Raw genomic sequence first — 16830 nt, forward strand, 5'->3', positions numbered from 1 at the left:
CAAGAGACACATTAACCAGCTAATGCAATATAAGGGCTTCATATAATGCAGACACAACCAGGGTCCAATAAAACCTCTGTGGACTTTAACATATTGATAAATCAATGCATGGTAAATGGAAGCATTTTAAAATAGATTATGACCCCATTTTACTGATAAAAAATAAATCTATATTTTATAACATATAGCGTAAGGTCACACACCTCTCCATTACATGAAGAGGTACTATGCTTGGTTAGTTGTTGGATCATTTAGCATTAAGCACTGACAGGGTACCCATTCCACAACGGTCAGTTCTCATAGAAACGCACAGATTATAGAAACCCAGTATTCTGCTCTGCCCACTAGAGCTGGGTGCAATCCCCATCTGACCTGCAATCATGACTCATGACTGCACCTGCACCTAACATTATTGCAAAGGGTCACTTTCAAAGAAAACAATTTAAAAAAACAAAACAGTTAATCAGATACAAAGTGAGTCATCTTCACTGTCCAACAAATAGAAGTGATCAGAAAACAAAAAGAAATCATGATTACACAGAAGGATATGAGACATCCAAACAACATAATGGTAAATCCCTTACAATTTATAAAAAGAAAAAGTTGAAAAAGTGACCCTTGAGAAAATAAGGTATATAATGAATCAATTCTCTACTAAGCTACACTTTTACAAATTGCAGTACACTATTCATTTTTTTTTCTTAATAAAACAATTTGAGGCTGTATCAAAAACTTTGTAAAAAAATTAGATTGAGATTTTTTTAACCATTTTGATTTTATTCTTTAATCTCCCATTACATTATCTCTGATTTTGCTTCCTCCATGTCTTGTCTTCTGGGAATCATGATTTCCGAGTTGTGGACAGCTCACGTATGCTTATTGGTATAGTCTGAATAGTACTGATTTTTTTTTAAATGTGAGAACAAGAGCATCACTACATAAAAAAATAATTACCCCTCAACTAAAATAAACTGCAGGAGGCTTTTTCCCTCTTTACTATTTGTATTTACACAAACTTTATGGGCTTATGATTTTCAAAAATATCAATACAATTTATTTTCACAGGCACACCATTATGTACAAAAGACACTTGTTGCAATGCCACATAAGGACAATGGCATAAAATTAACATACTGTCATCAAATTTAGCATGAAGAATACCATTTTCATGGAAAAAATAGACACTTCATAATTATCATAAACTTGATTCTTATACTACGGGGCTAATCTTGGGCATACACATAGACTGTCATATGAATAGCACAACCTCTAAATACATCTCCATTTCTGTGAAAATATTTTCAGTCGGGTGGTATTATTCTGGCAGACCTTGGCATTAAATATACATTCCCTCATTTTCACAGCAATGATTTTTCTTGGTGGAAACCATTTGTGTGCGGTTATTCTGTGTACACAAACCCTGTTTGAAACTGGGGAAAAAATGTTTCCTGCAGGTTATTTCAGTCTGGTACTTACCCCCAAAAAATACAATCTAGCAGAACATCTTTCAGATATACAGTGGATTAAATCAAAGAAGTATTTTTTTTCTTTCTTTTTACATTTTTTAAGCTAATTGTTATGATCATTTTAGCTAGACACATGTGAATAAAAACAGTACAATTAGTGTTAAAAGGCAAACCTTATTGAATCAAAACACCAACCCCAGTGCTGTCCGCAGGGCTGTTCAAGTTCCTTGTGGTTATGTTTTTTTTTTTCTTACGTGATTTTTCTCTAACAAAACTTTGAGCCTGCAGTTTGTTTTATTGTCTTCTTGTATTATTTAAAAGAAAGAGTTCAGAAGATAAAAAGAGTGCTGTTAGGCAAGTACAGTTTGATTTGAAGTCAGTCAAAGAAAGAAAAAAACAACCAAAAAAAAAAAAAAACAAAAAAAACAAACTGATAGACAAAAACAAAAGCGCTGGGGTAGGAGGGTGTTATCTCCCTTGTAGCTGTTCAGCAGTAGCCAAAACAAGGGGAGACTGAAGAAGTTCTGGATGGCTTCCCTTTCAGGCTACCACCTACCCCTTCCTCCCCTTTTTCAGCCACCACCCCCCTCCCCCTCTCCCATGTTATAGAACCCTACCCACCCCCTTTTTTATCCCCCAAACAGACAACACTGGTGTGGAACCTCGGAAGTCCCCTTTCCTCCTCTAGTGGAGGTTTCACTGACCACTAGGGGGGCACGTAAGGTGGCGGAGACCTGTAGGGTGTCATGTTCTTTGGACGCGAGCCTTTCCCTTCCATGGGGGCGGTGAAGGGCGGTGGGGGCTGGTAAGGGGGCGCATTAGGATCCTCATCCCGCAGGGCCGTGTACTCTCCCAAAAGGTCCTGGTTTAGGGGAGTGGTCTCTGGACTGGCCATGTTGGGGTACTCGGGTGGGGGCAGAGGCGGCTTTTCCTCCTGGAGGATTAAAGGCATGCTGGAGGACGGCGGGGGCTTGGAGTCATCCAGCTCGTCGGCGAATATGATTGGAACACCCTTCTTAATGAAAGTGGCCTGGTCTTCGATGGTGAGCTTACCCTTGCGCTTCTTGCGGTAGCAGATCATGGCAATGATACCAGCAATCAGTAAAATGGCAGCCACAACTACAGCGGGGATAACAGTATGGAGATACACATCATCTGTGCTCTGTCGTCCTGTGCCCGAGGCAGGGGTCGCGACAGGCGGTGCAGGCATGTAGATCTCTCCTGGCGGAACGAACATGTAGCTACGACAGCTACCTGTGCCTCTAACAGTAATATTAATAGGTTTGAAGTCTGGCTCCATGACATTATTGAAATTCAGGGTGGGGTTTCCATTTGGATCTGAGATCTTACTGCTCATAGACTGGATTTGCTCTTTGGGGCAGGGATTCTGCTGCAAGCTGTTGTTTGTCCACTCCACTACAATGGAGCCCTTGGTGATGTTCTTCAAGGTGACTGTGCTGCTGTTGCGATCCCCAAATGAGTAGGCTAGATTCTTTATTAGCAGAATCTTCTTGTGAATGTCGTTGGTAACCATGCGGGGCTCTCCTTGGAAGCGGGCACTGAATAAGACTGGAGGCTTGTCGTTCGAGGGCCAGCGATTAACTCGGACTTCAAAGGCGTCTACGGCACTCAAGCCACCCTTATCAGTAGCTTGCATGAAGTACTCATGCTTGCCTACTTGCTGCCAGTCTGGAAGGCCATACAGTAGCTGGCTGGTGCTGTTAAACTGTATCCAGGAACCTTCCCCGACCACATCTTTGTGGCTCTTCCGCAGAGTAAGCCGCAGCTTATCTGTGGTGCCGTCCTCCTTGTCGAAGAAAGTATCGGAGGGAATTTTAACTTCAAAGTAAGTGCCTACAAAAGCATTCACCTGGTCTATGGGGTTGCGTAGTTCTGGGCCAACATTGATAGTGTCAGGCACAACAGATGAAGGAGTGGTGTGCTTAGGTGGTTTGGCTGTGGTAGTTCTAGTGTCCCTTGGTGCTGGAGTAGAAGTCTTGGGCTTCCTGGGCTTCTTTGTTGATGTTGAGGTCTTAGGTCTTTTTGTGGTGGATGTTGCTGGAGTAGGAGAAGCTGTGGCTTGAACAATCACAGGTCTGGTCATTGTGGGCTGGATAACTATAGTGCTAGTAGTGTCCATAACTCTAGTGGGCTGGGGAGGCCCCAGCGTGGGGGTGTGGGCGATGGGATCTCTGGTCTTAATGGTGGGCTTCACAGGCAGAGGTACGGGGCCTCGAACAGGAGGTGCAGAGCTGTCTGAGGTGGGAGCGATGGAAGGGGATGTAGGCGTGGGCACGATGCGTATGGGGGGATCAGGGTAGGTTGTTGGGGGAAGCACAGAAGGGACGGGAGTCGGGGTGTTGTTGAGCTGCCGCCTAATCCGTTTAGGTACATGTGGTTTCTTGTTGGCAATGTGCCACCCGACAACAGGGTACCCGAGCTGCGCTGACATTGTTCCCTCCTTAGCCGGCACCTGCACGCTGCTGATATTGGGAACGCTGCTCTGGTCCAGAGCGCAGCCCAGTTTCCAGGACAGCAAGGCTCCATTCTCCACTACTTTCTTGGCGTTCCCCGGTCCAGCCATGAAGGCAGACATGTCAAAGAGACGATTGTTCACTACGGGCAGGATCTTCATGTGCTGTAGCCCTACCCCAGAGAATTTCTTCATGTTAGACAGCAGCTCCACTCGCTGTTTGGAACTCATCTTGGTAAGGTCAGCGTCTAGTATGACAGTGAGCACTGTGACAGGCTCCTCATTGCCACAGACAAAGGGCTGGACCTCGTTGTTGGCAGACTGGAGTGCGACCTGAATGGGGTCAGTGTCCGCATGCTCCTCGGGGTGCACCTCGATGGAGAAAACATCAGGGCTGCGAGAGGTCTGGCTCCCGTTGGCATGTAGCTCAGAGATTGACACAGATATGTAGTGGACACCCTTGTCCACCTCCAGAGGAATGCCCTGAAGGGTGTGGCTATCAAAGTCCCAGTGAAGCCATGATGGTAAAACATCCTTGCCAGCCTCTGTTATCTGGGGGGAAATAAAGACAAAAGGAAATCAATGTATTTTACTGTATCAAGGCAAAAAAAAAAAAAAAAAAAAAAAAAAAAAAAAAACTTATTTTATATAGCAAAATAATATGCAGGCAAAAAATAACCCAAAATAATTTTCTGTGCCCTAGACAATTACAGATGCAGCAGGTACAAGACATTAAATTGCCTAATGTGACAGCACATTTGCTCTTCTGCCCCAAATCTTTATTATCCCATTAATTTACGAGTGGCGTTTCAGATTGTGCTCACAGAAAGGACTTATGCAGAGGCCCAAATTTATGGATGGAAAAGTTGTTACCCTTAAAATATGGCTTCTGTGCAGTCACTTTGGGCATAAATTAACAACCAATATTTTTAGTCTAGATATGAAAAGCAGATAATCCTGCAATCAATGTGAAGAAACATTCTTTTGGCACAGTTTATGGAAAGAACCGCATAACCTGCCTCCCCTCATACTGCAAAACACAGTGGATTGCACCTTAACTGTAAAAGTTACGAGGACGGCATGGGGAAAATTGTACTGCATTAAGTAAGACACAGTGACAAACATCAATACACAATCAAATCCCAAAACCATAATATCTACATTCTAATATAAAACAGATCTGGTCTTTATAACCATTTTCCAATACAGTGCTCTCTTTCACGCATTTCCTTTTAATGTCAAATAAATGCCCTGATACAAATAATGAGTATATCTAAATTCACTGCTTACTTCTACCAGCACAAATTCAAAATGGACTAACAGGCAGCAGAACACAGCTTACACTGAACAGCAATAAATGAAATGACGGGCACAAACAGAGGAGCGACCTCTTATGAATGTTCTGTTGCTGAACTAGTGACCAGAGGACAACTGACAATCTGCAGTTAGAAGCTTTTAACAATTCAGTTCTTCAATGCGTGTATACAATAATAACAAATACATTCAAGAGTAATATGTTCCAATGTAATATGTTGCACCTTACTTTTACCATAGTTGGTATACCCAGCCTGAAAAGCTCAGTATTTGTTTTACCACTAAGAACAAAAGATGCTTTGAAACCAATTTGGCCCACCTCTCCTTCTCTCAGTGGACTTTAGCAAATTATATTTGCAAGTAATTTTTTACTTACGCACAAATACTTTTGGTCTTTGGTCACTGGAGACAAAAATACAAACACATCTAGCTAAGATGTTGACATGATATACTCTATGACTGCTAAAACGTTTTGCACCTTTTACTGGAGAATATGAATTTAACTTACTTTAGTAAACAGGATGGGAGAATCTAACATGTTGACTTCAAAGCATGAAGATGATTTCTCCCCTGTGGAATTGGGTCCTTTTTTTTCCACTGTATTTTCAATACACCTATCTATTAAATTATTGTTCAGTACGTTAGTTTTTTTTCTCCATGGATTATCTCACTATCAATAGAAATTGGACATGGTCAAATCCACTCTATTCTTTCCTTGATGCTGTAAGATCACTGTACAGAATAGCACTATGAATTCTTCAGATACACATATTCTGACAGCAGTGTTGGACAAGGTCAAATCAGCACTTCCACATTTGAAAGTATATATTAAAGACTTAAGAATGCAGCTTGCATTAACCGACTTTGGTAAATTCAAGAAAATAACTAATAGTCTAATTTTAGAAAAACTCCCATTCCAGTTCAACCTTGTGCATATTCCCGAGAAGCAGTACCCAAAAGTGAGTGACACATTATACCTAGCTTGTATATCTCAAAAGTGTTCATTTATTTATTTACTTACAAGTCCCTAGGGCTATTTTTTCTATTTAACTAAATTTGGCTTTCAGTACCCGTTAAACTACAAAATCTAACTCCTCCAAATATGGCTACCCATTACTACTGTTATGACTCATTTCAGCAAAAGTGATTTCCTTCTGTTTGCGACTGCAAACTTTTCCGATGCTTTTCCACAGTCAATGTGTCAGCCGTCCACAGTCGCGCGGTGCATAATCCCGTCTGAGTGATCGAAAAAGACAAACATGATCACGGAGAGGAGAGAAAGTTATCCCGGTGCCAAATCTGCACCACTTGACATGAGAAAGGATTTTTAACATTATCAATCAGGAGCTCGCCTCCTTTCCACTTTTTAGGCTGTCATCCAGGCGAGAAAAATGCAAGTCTGAAGTGCAAAAATAGCTGTCACTGTTGGGAGGTTTCTTCAGCTCAGCAAAACAACTGAAATATCTGTCTTGCGGGCGGTGAAATTTTGTGGCGTTTCTGACAGGGCAATACTGTGAATCGGTGCAAAATGAGAAGGGCAAGGGGCTGGAGAGCGGCTGATTAAAATGTACACAACATACTGGTGAACACTGCAGCACTTAAGTGGCCACGGAGTGCCTGCTCATTACAGCCGGTGGAACTTAACAGCCAGTTAAGCAGATGGAGGCGCGCTTGATGGAACTGCATGGGTCTGCATAGCTGCGGAACGATGCATCATTGAGAAATGACAATGCGTTCGAGTAAGTAAACAAATTAACAAACAAATAATGTAAAATACATTCTCGGGCTCCCAGCCCCTGCAAGTTAATTTTTCGGTTAATAAATCCAGGTTGATAAATTATGTAAGGGCCTCAGCTCCCGTGATAGATCATTAATGCACTAACCAGCGCACAGTCATCACAGGGGGAGGCGAGGCCACAGCCAGCTGAGCTTTTCCCTCACCAATCCCAGCACTTCTGCGCCTTTAATATAAAGCCCTTCGCTGCCCCTCCACCCTCATTTTATTTCTCCAAATTAGAACAGCCATTTCAAGACGCATTTGACAACTGTGATATTTCTAAATGCTGCTATTACCCTACGAGTACACTGCAGCATCTGCTGCTGCTTCTGCCCCCCCCCGATACAAAACAAGTTAATGATTAAGGAGAGACGCTGATAATTACCCCCATATACAAGGGAGTATGCGAGTCTGATGAATGCTGTACTACCTTCAAAACATCACCACCATTCCCTTCCGTAGGAGAATGGATTTGAAAACATTACTGAAGGGCAGGTATGTGTTTGCAGTAACGCCCCAGAATTAAAACAAACTATTTGCTCTGACATTGTGATTAAATGCTCCATAAATGTCCACATTAACCAACAGAGAAAGCAGCGTGGCATGATCACAGAAACCTGTTATACACCTACACATATTTACAAGAGTGATCATTGTAACAGTGATACGCTCTGTGCTGTTAACCGTCCAGGTGTGTGGAACAGCATCTGCGCAAATCAACACAATTACAATTTAAACAATCATTAGGCTGACATAAAATTAGGAATACTGCATACACTCTATATCAAAAACCATTCATGACTGTGTAGACAGCACAGACTATTTTAAAAGCAAAACATCTCAGATGCTCAGAAAATATCACCACATATTACCTCCAAGCCTAGAAATTTCAGACTGCAGCCTGCCAGACTAAAAGCAAGAGCCTTTGAGACCGCCAAACAGTTTAGTTAGACATACCATGTACCTCCTAAGTAAACAACTCTTAGATCAGACAGCTGATACTTACTAAGATTGTTTGTGCTTTCCCCTGAATTTTCCAGAATATGGTAAAAACTCAACTGGCATTCAGAAATAGTTACTCAACTGGCTAGGTGTATTATACTAAAGTATCTCATGTTCAAGTTACATAAATAATAAAGGTTAAATAACAGCTTAAATGTAATGTGAACTTTGCGCCACATAGCTTACGCTCTGATTTGATATAATCACCTGTTCCAAAAACAAATAAGAAACATGTAAAAGGAGCACTGGATTCTTGTGTTAGTGCGATAGCCATATTGTTGTTCAGGAACCTTCCAGGGCAGGAAGTGAACATGAGTCAGGAAAACTTCAGAGACCTGTGAGGCTCTGGTTCTTTACAACACCTGCAGCTGAACACAGTATACTCGAAACCTGCTAACAGGAACACGCAAATGTCTCTGATGCCGGACCACAAGACACCAAGCTACCGTACTGACAGAGGCCTGTCCTGTTAGTGAGAGTCGGAACACTTCTCGGACCTGACCTTAAACCAGGGGCTTCAGACTGACCTTCAGACACTTTCTTGGAACAAATGAAAAATGACTTACGTAGGAAAACTAGCAAATAAATCCCCACGCTGTTATTTCATTAACACTCACTGGCCTTTATCAAATGCAGTTTTCACACCAACTATGCTGCTCTCTCTCTCTTGCTTTCATCCTCCCCTCCCCTTGCCTTCTCCTTGACTTGCCTCCTCTCCTCATTTTCCCTTTCTGCACGCAGCCTTGTCGTCTGTAAGAGAGGCATTGTTTGCAGAAACAGGACAGAAAAAAAAAAAAAAAAATCATTCTTGGTGATTCTATGCAGAAGGGGGATGCATGTCTACAGGATTTCATCATAAAGCTTTGGACTTACTGTTTACAAAAAAAAAAAAAAGACTGACTGTCAGCATATATGGAACATTGATTACTCTCTTGCCACTTACAGAAGATCAATAATGTGGCTTAATTGGTTTAAAATGGCTTAATCTTTAACTTTTTAAAACATAAAATGTTGCTACTATACACACGGGGAAGATTGTTACGCTTTTGATTCAATTACCTTCAAGTCCCAAATAAAAATGTATTACAAAAGTCTTACAAAACAAAAACATTTACAAAACCCATTACATTATTATCAGTCAGCTTAGATGGAGAAAAGAAATATATATTAACATTACACTAATGACATTCTGAAATATGCAAATATTCTTTATTACTTCAAAAATAACAGAACTTACTTTTTCACCATTTTAATTATTTCAACCATTTAAAGAAGAGATAAGCAGTTAAACAAAAATATATTTTAAAAAAAAACATCAATAAGCAAGTTAGGAAAAAAATTAGAAGAAAGGAGATGACAAACTCTTCAAAATCTGGCAACCTCAGACTAGAGATCATTCTGGACAGACTGGCTGGGTCACAGAATCGAGAGGGTTTTAAGCAAATCAAAGGATGCGATTCTCTTGTCTTTGAGGGACTTCCATATAATAGTCAAGTGAAGAAGGATGGGAGGAATAAAATGGCCTTTGAAGGAGAAATAAAGTTAAAAATGAGGACTTGGCAGTATGTGCAGAAGAAAGATTCTCATTGTTAAATTGGACTACAGGAGGAGAGCCCTGAGAAAAAGTATCCATTGTTGAAGTCTACAAAGACAGCTGAAAAGATAAGATTCATGTTTTGAAGGAGTTGGCTCAGGCACGTCTTTGTGATGCGATGAGGGTGAAATGGAGGCTGGGAAGGCGGAGGAAAACTGGCACAGCTGATTTTCCAGTGGAAAAAGTGAGGAGGGACGGGCCCACGCAGGGTAGCCGAGCGGATGTTTACTGGGGATCTGGGCCTTCCAGCCCATTTTCTGCCGTTAAAAATTAATAATGTGCCATTTACTGTAGACTAGGAATAAATGCAACCTTTTAGCCTTCCTAGGATGAGAAAAACATGCTGTTCATGGAAAATGCTAAGTAGAAACTGGAACAACCATTTGGCCAAAAAAAAAAGAACACATTACAGATAATACACTGTCATGCAGCAAAGGGTAATCTTCATTATTAACAGAACGCATATCAAGAGTCAAATATGAGAAGCTGTGTGTTTTCCGGCAACTCGAACTGAAGAACGTGACCCATTTTTTCTACAGGAAAAAAACACTGCAGGAATGGTCTACTTCAAGGAGGCAAATCATAATGTAAGGCCTATAGGTAATTGTGTAAAGGTTCTGTTGGAACTTTGGGATTCCATCCATGACAGTTGTGCTTGCTCAGGTAAGCACAATGCTTCAACCTAACTATGATTTTGCAGCACAATGCTGAAACAGAAGAATTGCAAGCCCACTTCTGAAGGACAAGGTTTCTGTAGATTATAGCAATACTACAAATGAGGCATTCAAAACCAAAATGGAGGAAAGCATATATCAGCTTGACAACAGGTTTCAGCAATTGATTAAACAGTCTATAATCTCCAAGAGAGCAATCATCAGTGGAGACACCAAAACTGTCCAGATGCCAGAGATACAGGCACTGACCTCTAGTGGACACAAAGGGAAAACTCATATACAACGTGCTCCTAAAAACAACAAAACCAGCTCCATCTGTAATTGTCTTACACCTTCCCCTAAGCCTTGTTTCATTGCAGCAGACACTCAGAAGGGCAGACTTGTCACAGTATCCCAAATATTCCCAGAAGAAAATGATACACCATGAAGATAATGCCAAACCAGCTAGATGACACTGCCGCTGAACGCCGGTTGCTATGCTGGGGGAATCAAAACAAATAAAAAGGAATAGAACTCCTTCCAGACGACTGCCGCTAATCTGGAATGATTTATGTCTGACCAGAAACAAAAAATGACTCACAGTCACTACCAATTTTATCTGGGCACTACTGACACAAGTTTTCCGTTGCCACTGGTGCCAGGGCTAATTAGATTTCAGGACCAGCCTTTGTATGATAACCGAAAGGAGGAGAATTAAGAGGAATCCTGCCATGACAGAATGAGTGTGAAGGCACAAAAGAGGGGCTAGGAGGAGAGAAGTGGAGGGAGACTGTCGTATTGTGCTTTCAACATTATTTAGCACAATATCATGTGCCAAATACGGACATGTCCAATATGAAAAAATGACACATTCGGTCAGAATTGAGCAGGCACTGAGAGTGCCATGAAGGTGTCATGAGATGTGAAGCTTTTCCGCATTTTTGTTTTACTATCACACTGCAGTATGTTGTTTAAAGGGGACTGTTCCGTTTTGTGAAAGGCAGCTAATTTATTCTCTTTTTTGTTGTTGCTGCTGTGTCGCAAAAGCAGGGAATTAATTGACAAACTGCCAGATGGTTCTGCTGCCATGAAGTAGGTCACTGACATCAAAAGTGGGTACACAGACTTTTACGGTCAATTATTTCTTATGATCTGAACACTGCGTTTTTCCTCAAAACCCATGGTAGAAATGGGAGGTGAGGGTATATCTTTCCAGCTGCAATACATGGTGAAGAATGCTGCATTGACTACTGTTCAGTTATAAATAAATGCAGTTTTTCTTTGATTCAGGGCATTCGGATTTCATTTGGATTACAGCTTGGTTGTGGCATGTGAAACAAGCTGAAACGCCATCTGGAAGACAGCTCCTTAGACAATATGATTGAATTGGGTGCCATGACGAGTGAAAAGTATGCTACATTTGCCAGATATTGCAAAGAAATAATGTCGGTTCAAGAGCTGTTTTGATATTATGAGATAAAGTAGGCTAGCTAAATGGCAAGGAAATGATAACATTGGTTTTCTAACTGATTACAGCTTGTGATATTATTCTAATAAACAACAAGTGCGGGGTTATTGTAAGCAAGAAAGCAAGCTTGCTTATTTCAATACTCAAGGTTTCAAGGATGCATTTCAGGAAACAAATGCCAGGTAGTTAGCTATCCAGCCAACACTACCCCTGGCTTTAAGTGATTACACCAAATTTATTTATTTATTTTTCTTCAGGTACACTACCTCTAAGGAAAGCTGAAAAACTATATTTAGCTAGTTTTGGATATTTGAAAAAAGCAAAAAACTATTCATGCAGATGTTTTCCCCCCACCCATCATATTCACTAATATGTTTCAATGACAAATTAGTCCACTGCCTAGTACCCGTAAAACAGGGGAGGACATCACGCAATATTTAACATATAAATGGCACGTGATTCAGGCTATAAGCAAACAGCACATTATTAAGCATTTTATCGCAGAGAGGGTATTATAGCAAATCTGACACAGACGTGACCATTTCAAGCCTTTTTGATGTGGATGCAATCACTAACAGTATCAACCCAAGCTGTGTGACCGTGAACACCTGCCCGCTGAGCCTATGTCATAAACACAGGACATTGTTTTGCTTTTTTTTTGGAGGGGGGGTTCAAAGGGCCAATTTGATGTATATTTACCTGGTTAAGCTTTCATTTCACATCATGTGCGAGTTTCCATCAGGATGCTAACAGCTTCATCAGAACAAAACGCTGGCATGTTTCTCAGGATGTTTTGGGATAGCTGGGCGTACTTTTACACAGCAAATAAATGGGCAGCTACCAGTGCTCCCAAACGGCAGAGGGTGAGGAGCAAACACAACACATGACATGCAAAAGAGTGGTCAGTGTTTTCTTAACAAAACCCTGTCTGGACAAATTCCTGCTGGTGAACAGAGTGTGGCAAAAGTAATTAAGTTTATAGAAAATATTTTGGAGGAACAGCTGTACCCTCCTGAAAAAACAGGGAAGGAGAAAGTGCTGGGTATTAGCATTCTTTGGGCACAGCTGTCAGGGGAGATTTACCAAATATGCACAAAGGGCTCATGGTTTCAACTTAGAAGTGCTTCTGACAGGGCAGAAATGATCCTCTGGATATAGGATTACATGGGAAGCCTGAGAGACACCCAGATAACTGATGGGGGGAAAGTGGCAGACAATGATGGGATATGCGCTGGGGTCACGCGTTCTCAAACTGTTGGCCTAACTCTAAAACTCATCTGTGGAACACTAAAAGTACTCTCAGCATCCGAGCCACTTGATAGTAGCGTGAGGGCTTCACACCACTGAGAGGCAACTTTGCAGAGTTCTGACATGTACTGGCCATTTGTGCCGACTTGACATCATGCAAGAGGGAGGATATATATCTCTACCACCCTTAACATCTGTGTTCATTAGGTTTTTTGTCACTTTTTCAGTTATGTAGCTGCAGCTTTACCCATGCCACACATCGATATTACAACACGCAGGCAGTGTTCACTGCTATTTGCAGCAACAAAAACAACAAACAAACAAACAAAAACTGAAGCGCTAGGGTTAATTGCAGGGGATAAACACGTAGCCATGTATCGAGTGGATGTTTTTCGGTGAGGCCCACAGATGTGTCATGCTAGAGGTACATAGGGATTTAGAAGTCATACACACAGATATTAAATAGCACACCGCATTTGATCGTAAGCGTATCTGAAGGAGGGCATAGAATGCGATTAGAAAAGCAACGCTGAGGGCAACGTGGCTTCCTCTTCCCCAGAGTTGATTAAAAGGCATAAAATCCCAGCAGAGAGTGTGATGGGCTACCAACCAATCTGTTCAGGTTTAGCGCATACAATTCCTCCTACACCAACCATGGAGGAAGTGTGTGCAGCAGAGGTGATGTGATTTACATTTAATACCCTAAATTTATTTCTTTTTTTGTGAAACTTTACCACTTAAATCTCAGAAAGCCTGGGAGGGGTGTTAGTAACACGTTAAACATGGCGTGGGGGGGGGGGCTAAATCTCTCGTCACGCCCCCCCCCCCCCCCCCCCCCCCCCCCACTCTGTGAAAACATCACGAGGCATCTCCGCTCACCTTCACCGCACTGCCGGCCTCCGCCGCCTTCGTCGGAACTTTCATCTGGAAAACCCGGCCCACCACCGCCGAGGAGTCTGGGATGCCTGCGGGTGGCACCACCGCGGTGGCGGCGGCAGCCTCCTGCCAGTCCGCCAGCACGGACGAGCGCATGGAGGCCTCCAGCTGCCCGCCCACCTCCCCCAGCACCTCCACCTGTCCCTCGGGCCAGCCGCCGTGCGCCGCGGCCACCAGGAGGCCCAGCACCAGAAAGGTAGTCCTGCTCCTGCCGGGCCACATCACGCAGCACCCCGCCGCCGCCGCCCCGCCCTCTCTCCGTTTATTGCGCATTCTTGCGTTTGTTTCTCCCGATCACACCGTAGAGGACGACCGGTTGGGGGGGCCAGCATGCACCCGGGCCCGCTGCTGGACTGATCCTCTAGTCAACGTTCCTTGTGCTCTCAAATTCTTTTTGTTTTTTCCTTCTTCTCTTTTTCTTCCGATGTGCTTCAGCGCTTCAGTAGTTTTGAAATGCCATTGTTAGACTACTCACTTTAGGTCCTGCAAAAGAAAAAAGAAAGTCAATTAGTAAGCTTTATTTGAAAAGAAACAAAGCCTGCAGATACAACTGCATTCATAATCAGATCATTTACAAAGAGGTTAACAATCTTCCCGTATTTTATGAAGCCATTTTGCAATATCAGCAAGCCTTACGTACTTTACAGTGGGCACTTGAGTTCATTAAAATCTCAGAAATATCGCCAAACTTCCACATTGTCTATCATGTCTCCATGCTACATACAGGTACGCCACGTCATCTGTTCAACATTCATGCATAAATACTTCCTTTCAACTCACAATAGGAAAAAAAGCCCTTCTTTCTTTCAGTTCACCGACCGATTACCACAACACACCCACAAACTGCAGACTGCAGGGACTCTAAAGGCCTCAGAGAGACTGCTGAAATGCGTTCAGACAGGGGTCAGCCCGCGATGACCAACGAGCTGAAGCTGCCTTGGAGGCCAGGGTGAATACATGCCTTTACCATTGTGTAGAGGGGAACTGGTGTGCTCAACTCTGGATTTGTTATTTATACAGGTCTTTCATGGAGGGGAAAAAGGCATTGTGCGGAGGGGAGGGTGAGTTTGTGGAGGGGAGTGGGGGGACAGCTACTACATACAATACCGCTGATTTCCCCAGAGGCCGCACTCGCTCTCTCTCTCCGTCTGGCTGGAGTTCAGGGGGTGAAAGGCGTCGAGGCTCATGCTCTCTGAGATGCCCTCTCCTACCGCGAGTAGACAGGAGTCCAAAACGCACTCACAACTCACTCCTTATAGTTTTATCTACTGAGCCCTTAGGGCTGTAGTTAAACAAAAAGCATTCAAAATGCAATCATCCAAATGTCATGTTTTAGGTGCCTCCTTTACACAGACTGTGTACCGCAACAAAAAACCCCTGTTATACAACACTAAAACGTACATAAAATGCACTCACTGTAGTCAGAGAGTGAGAAATAGCCAGCAATGCTGTATGAAACCACAGTGTTTCAGCAGCTGTCAGGCTATTAAATAGTAAAGAGAACACCTGACAGCTCCCCTGTAGATAAATTCAATTCAAATGCAATTCTAGTACAGTGTTAAATATTTCTGAATCATCTTCCGCTTAGTCAACCCCCTTGTGTCCATTTAGTGGAGAAGCCTTCTGAGAGAAGTGTGTGAGCGCACAGGCCAAAGGTCACTGTGCACGGTTGTAAGTTCTAATCAGGTGCCATAAGGATGGTGATGAGGGACTCTCCCTGCACGGACCCTGCCAGACCCCTGACTCCCACAGTCAAGCCGTGGCATGAAAACCAGCACACCACACGCAGATTAAACACCACAGTGGCTAATCTAGTGTGTTACCACTGGATAACCTCTCTTCATAAACTGCAGAAATGTTTTGCAATACACAGGCATTTCCGCAAAAAAGACACACTTCCGAAAGTTCATTTATTATTGGTACATCTGAGGAAATCCAGCAATGCAGGCACAAACAGTGCTGATGAAACTGCGGGTTCAAGATGAACTGTCTGGACCCGGGTGCTGTGGCAACTTTGATATCCTTCATTGGACCTCGTGTTTTAAAGCCTGGATTCAGCGGAATCCCTTGAACCTTATCACTCTTCATTGAGGCTGACAGGTATGGCTGGAGGTATAGTAACCATGAGGGGCTCCTCTCTTCTTAAAAAAAGACACGCTATTCAGCTCCAACAATGAACCTGATGGAATTGGGAGTGCTGGCATGAAAAGACTTCAAAACCGTCTCCGGTGGCAGATAAAGGGCTCCTTTCACTGTGCAAAAAAGCAAAGGCTATTCACAGAGGCAAAAAGCCGTCATCGCATTCCTCTCTTGATCAGCCAGGCACAGGAGGCCCGGTCCAAATCGGCCAGAGGAACCGGCGGCCGGGCTCACAGACGGCGCACTGTAAACTCCCCCTGCTCAAACAGAACCTGATCTGGCTAAGAAATGATTTACCAGCAAACCCACAGCAGAGAGAGCCATTTCAGCAGAGCAGAGCAAGTCAGGGGACCCATGTCAGCAAGTACATAAACATTACCACAGTGAGCCATTGTGAGCAAGGGCCCGAAACTTCCAACTGCTCACGGAGAGATTAGGGTTTAACAGGAGGAAGGTGGCAGGGTGGGAGGGGGGAAGAGGGAGGGAGGGAGAGAGAGAGAGAAAGAGAGGGAGAGAGAGTTCTGCAAAGTTTCACATCAAATGAACCTTGGGGTCTGAGAAAGCCTGAAATAAGTTGTTTGTAACAGGTCGCTGGCAGGGGGAGAGGGCAGTTTCTCTCGGCGCCATGGCAACGGCCTTTGTTCGGCGTGCACTGGGGTCTTAGCCATAGGACCGGGTTGTCATGACTCTGGTTCACAAGCGGCCCATGCTGGCACGTCCCATTCAGGCGAATCCACAGGACCTCTGCAGCACAGCGCTC

The 16830-nt window shown here is 43.2% G+C and overlaps 1 protein-coding gene across 2 annotated transcripts in view; it reads right to left on the bottom strand.

Moving 5' to 3' along the window:
• Positions 1 to 724: 724 nt before the first annotated feature.
• Positions 725 to 16830, bottom strand: part of dag1 (dystroglycan 1) — a 36634-nt gene continuing 20528 nt past the window's right edge. For both annotated transcript variants that reach the window (XM_036531451.1, XM_036531452.1), the window contains exons 2-3: positions 13875 to 14414; positions 725 to 4491 (exon numbers count right to left, since the gene is read on the bottom strand). In XM_036531451.1, coding sequence (XP_036387344.1) covers positions 2173 to 4491; positions 13875 to 14204 — 2649 coding nt within the window. In that variant the 5' untranslated portion in view covers positions 14205 to 14414 and the 3' untranslated portion in view covers positions 725 to 2172. The remainder of the gene's footprint in view (positions 4492 to 13874; positions 14415 to 16830) is intronic.

Source organism: Megalops cyprinoides, chromosome 6, assembly GCF_013368585.1.
Source record: "Megalops cyprinoides isolate fMegCyp1 chromosome 6, fMegCyp1.pri, whole genome shotgun sequence".
NCBI lineage: Eukaryota > Metazoa > Chordata > Actinopteri > Elopiformes > Megalopidae > Megalops > Megalops cyprinoides.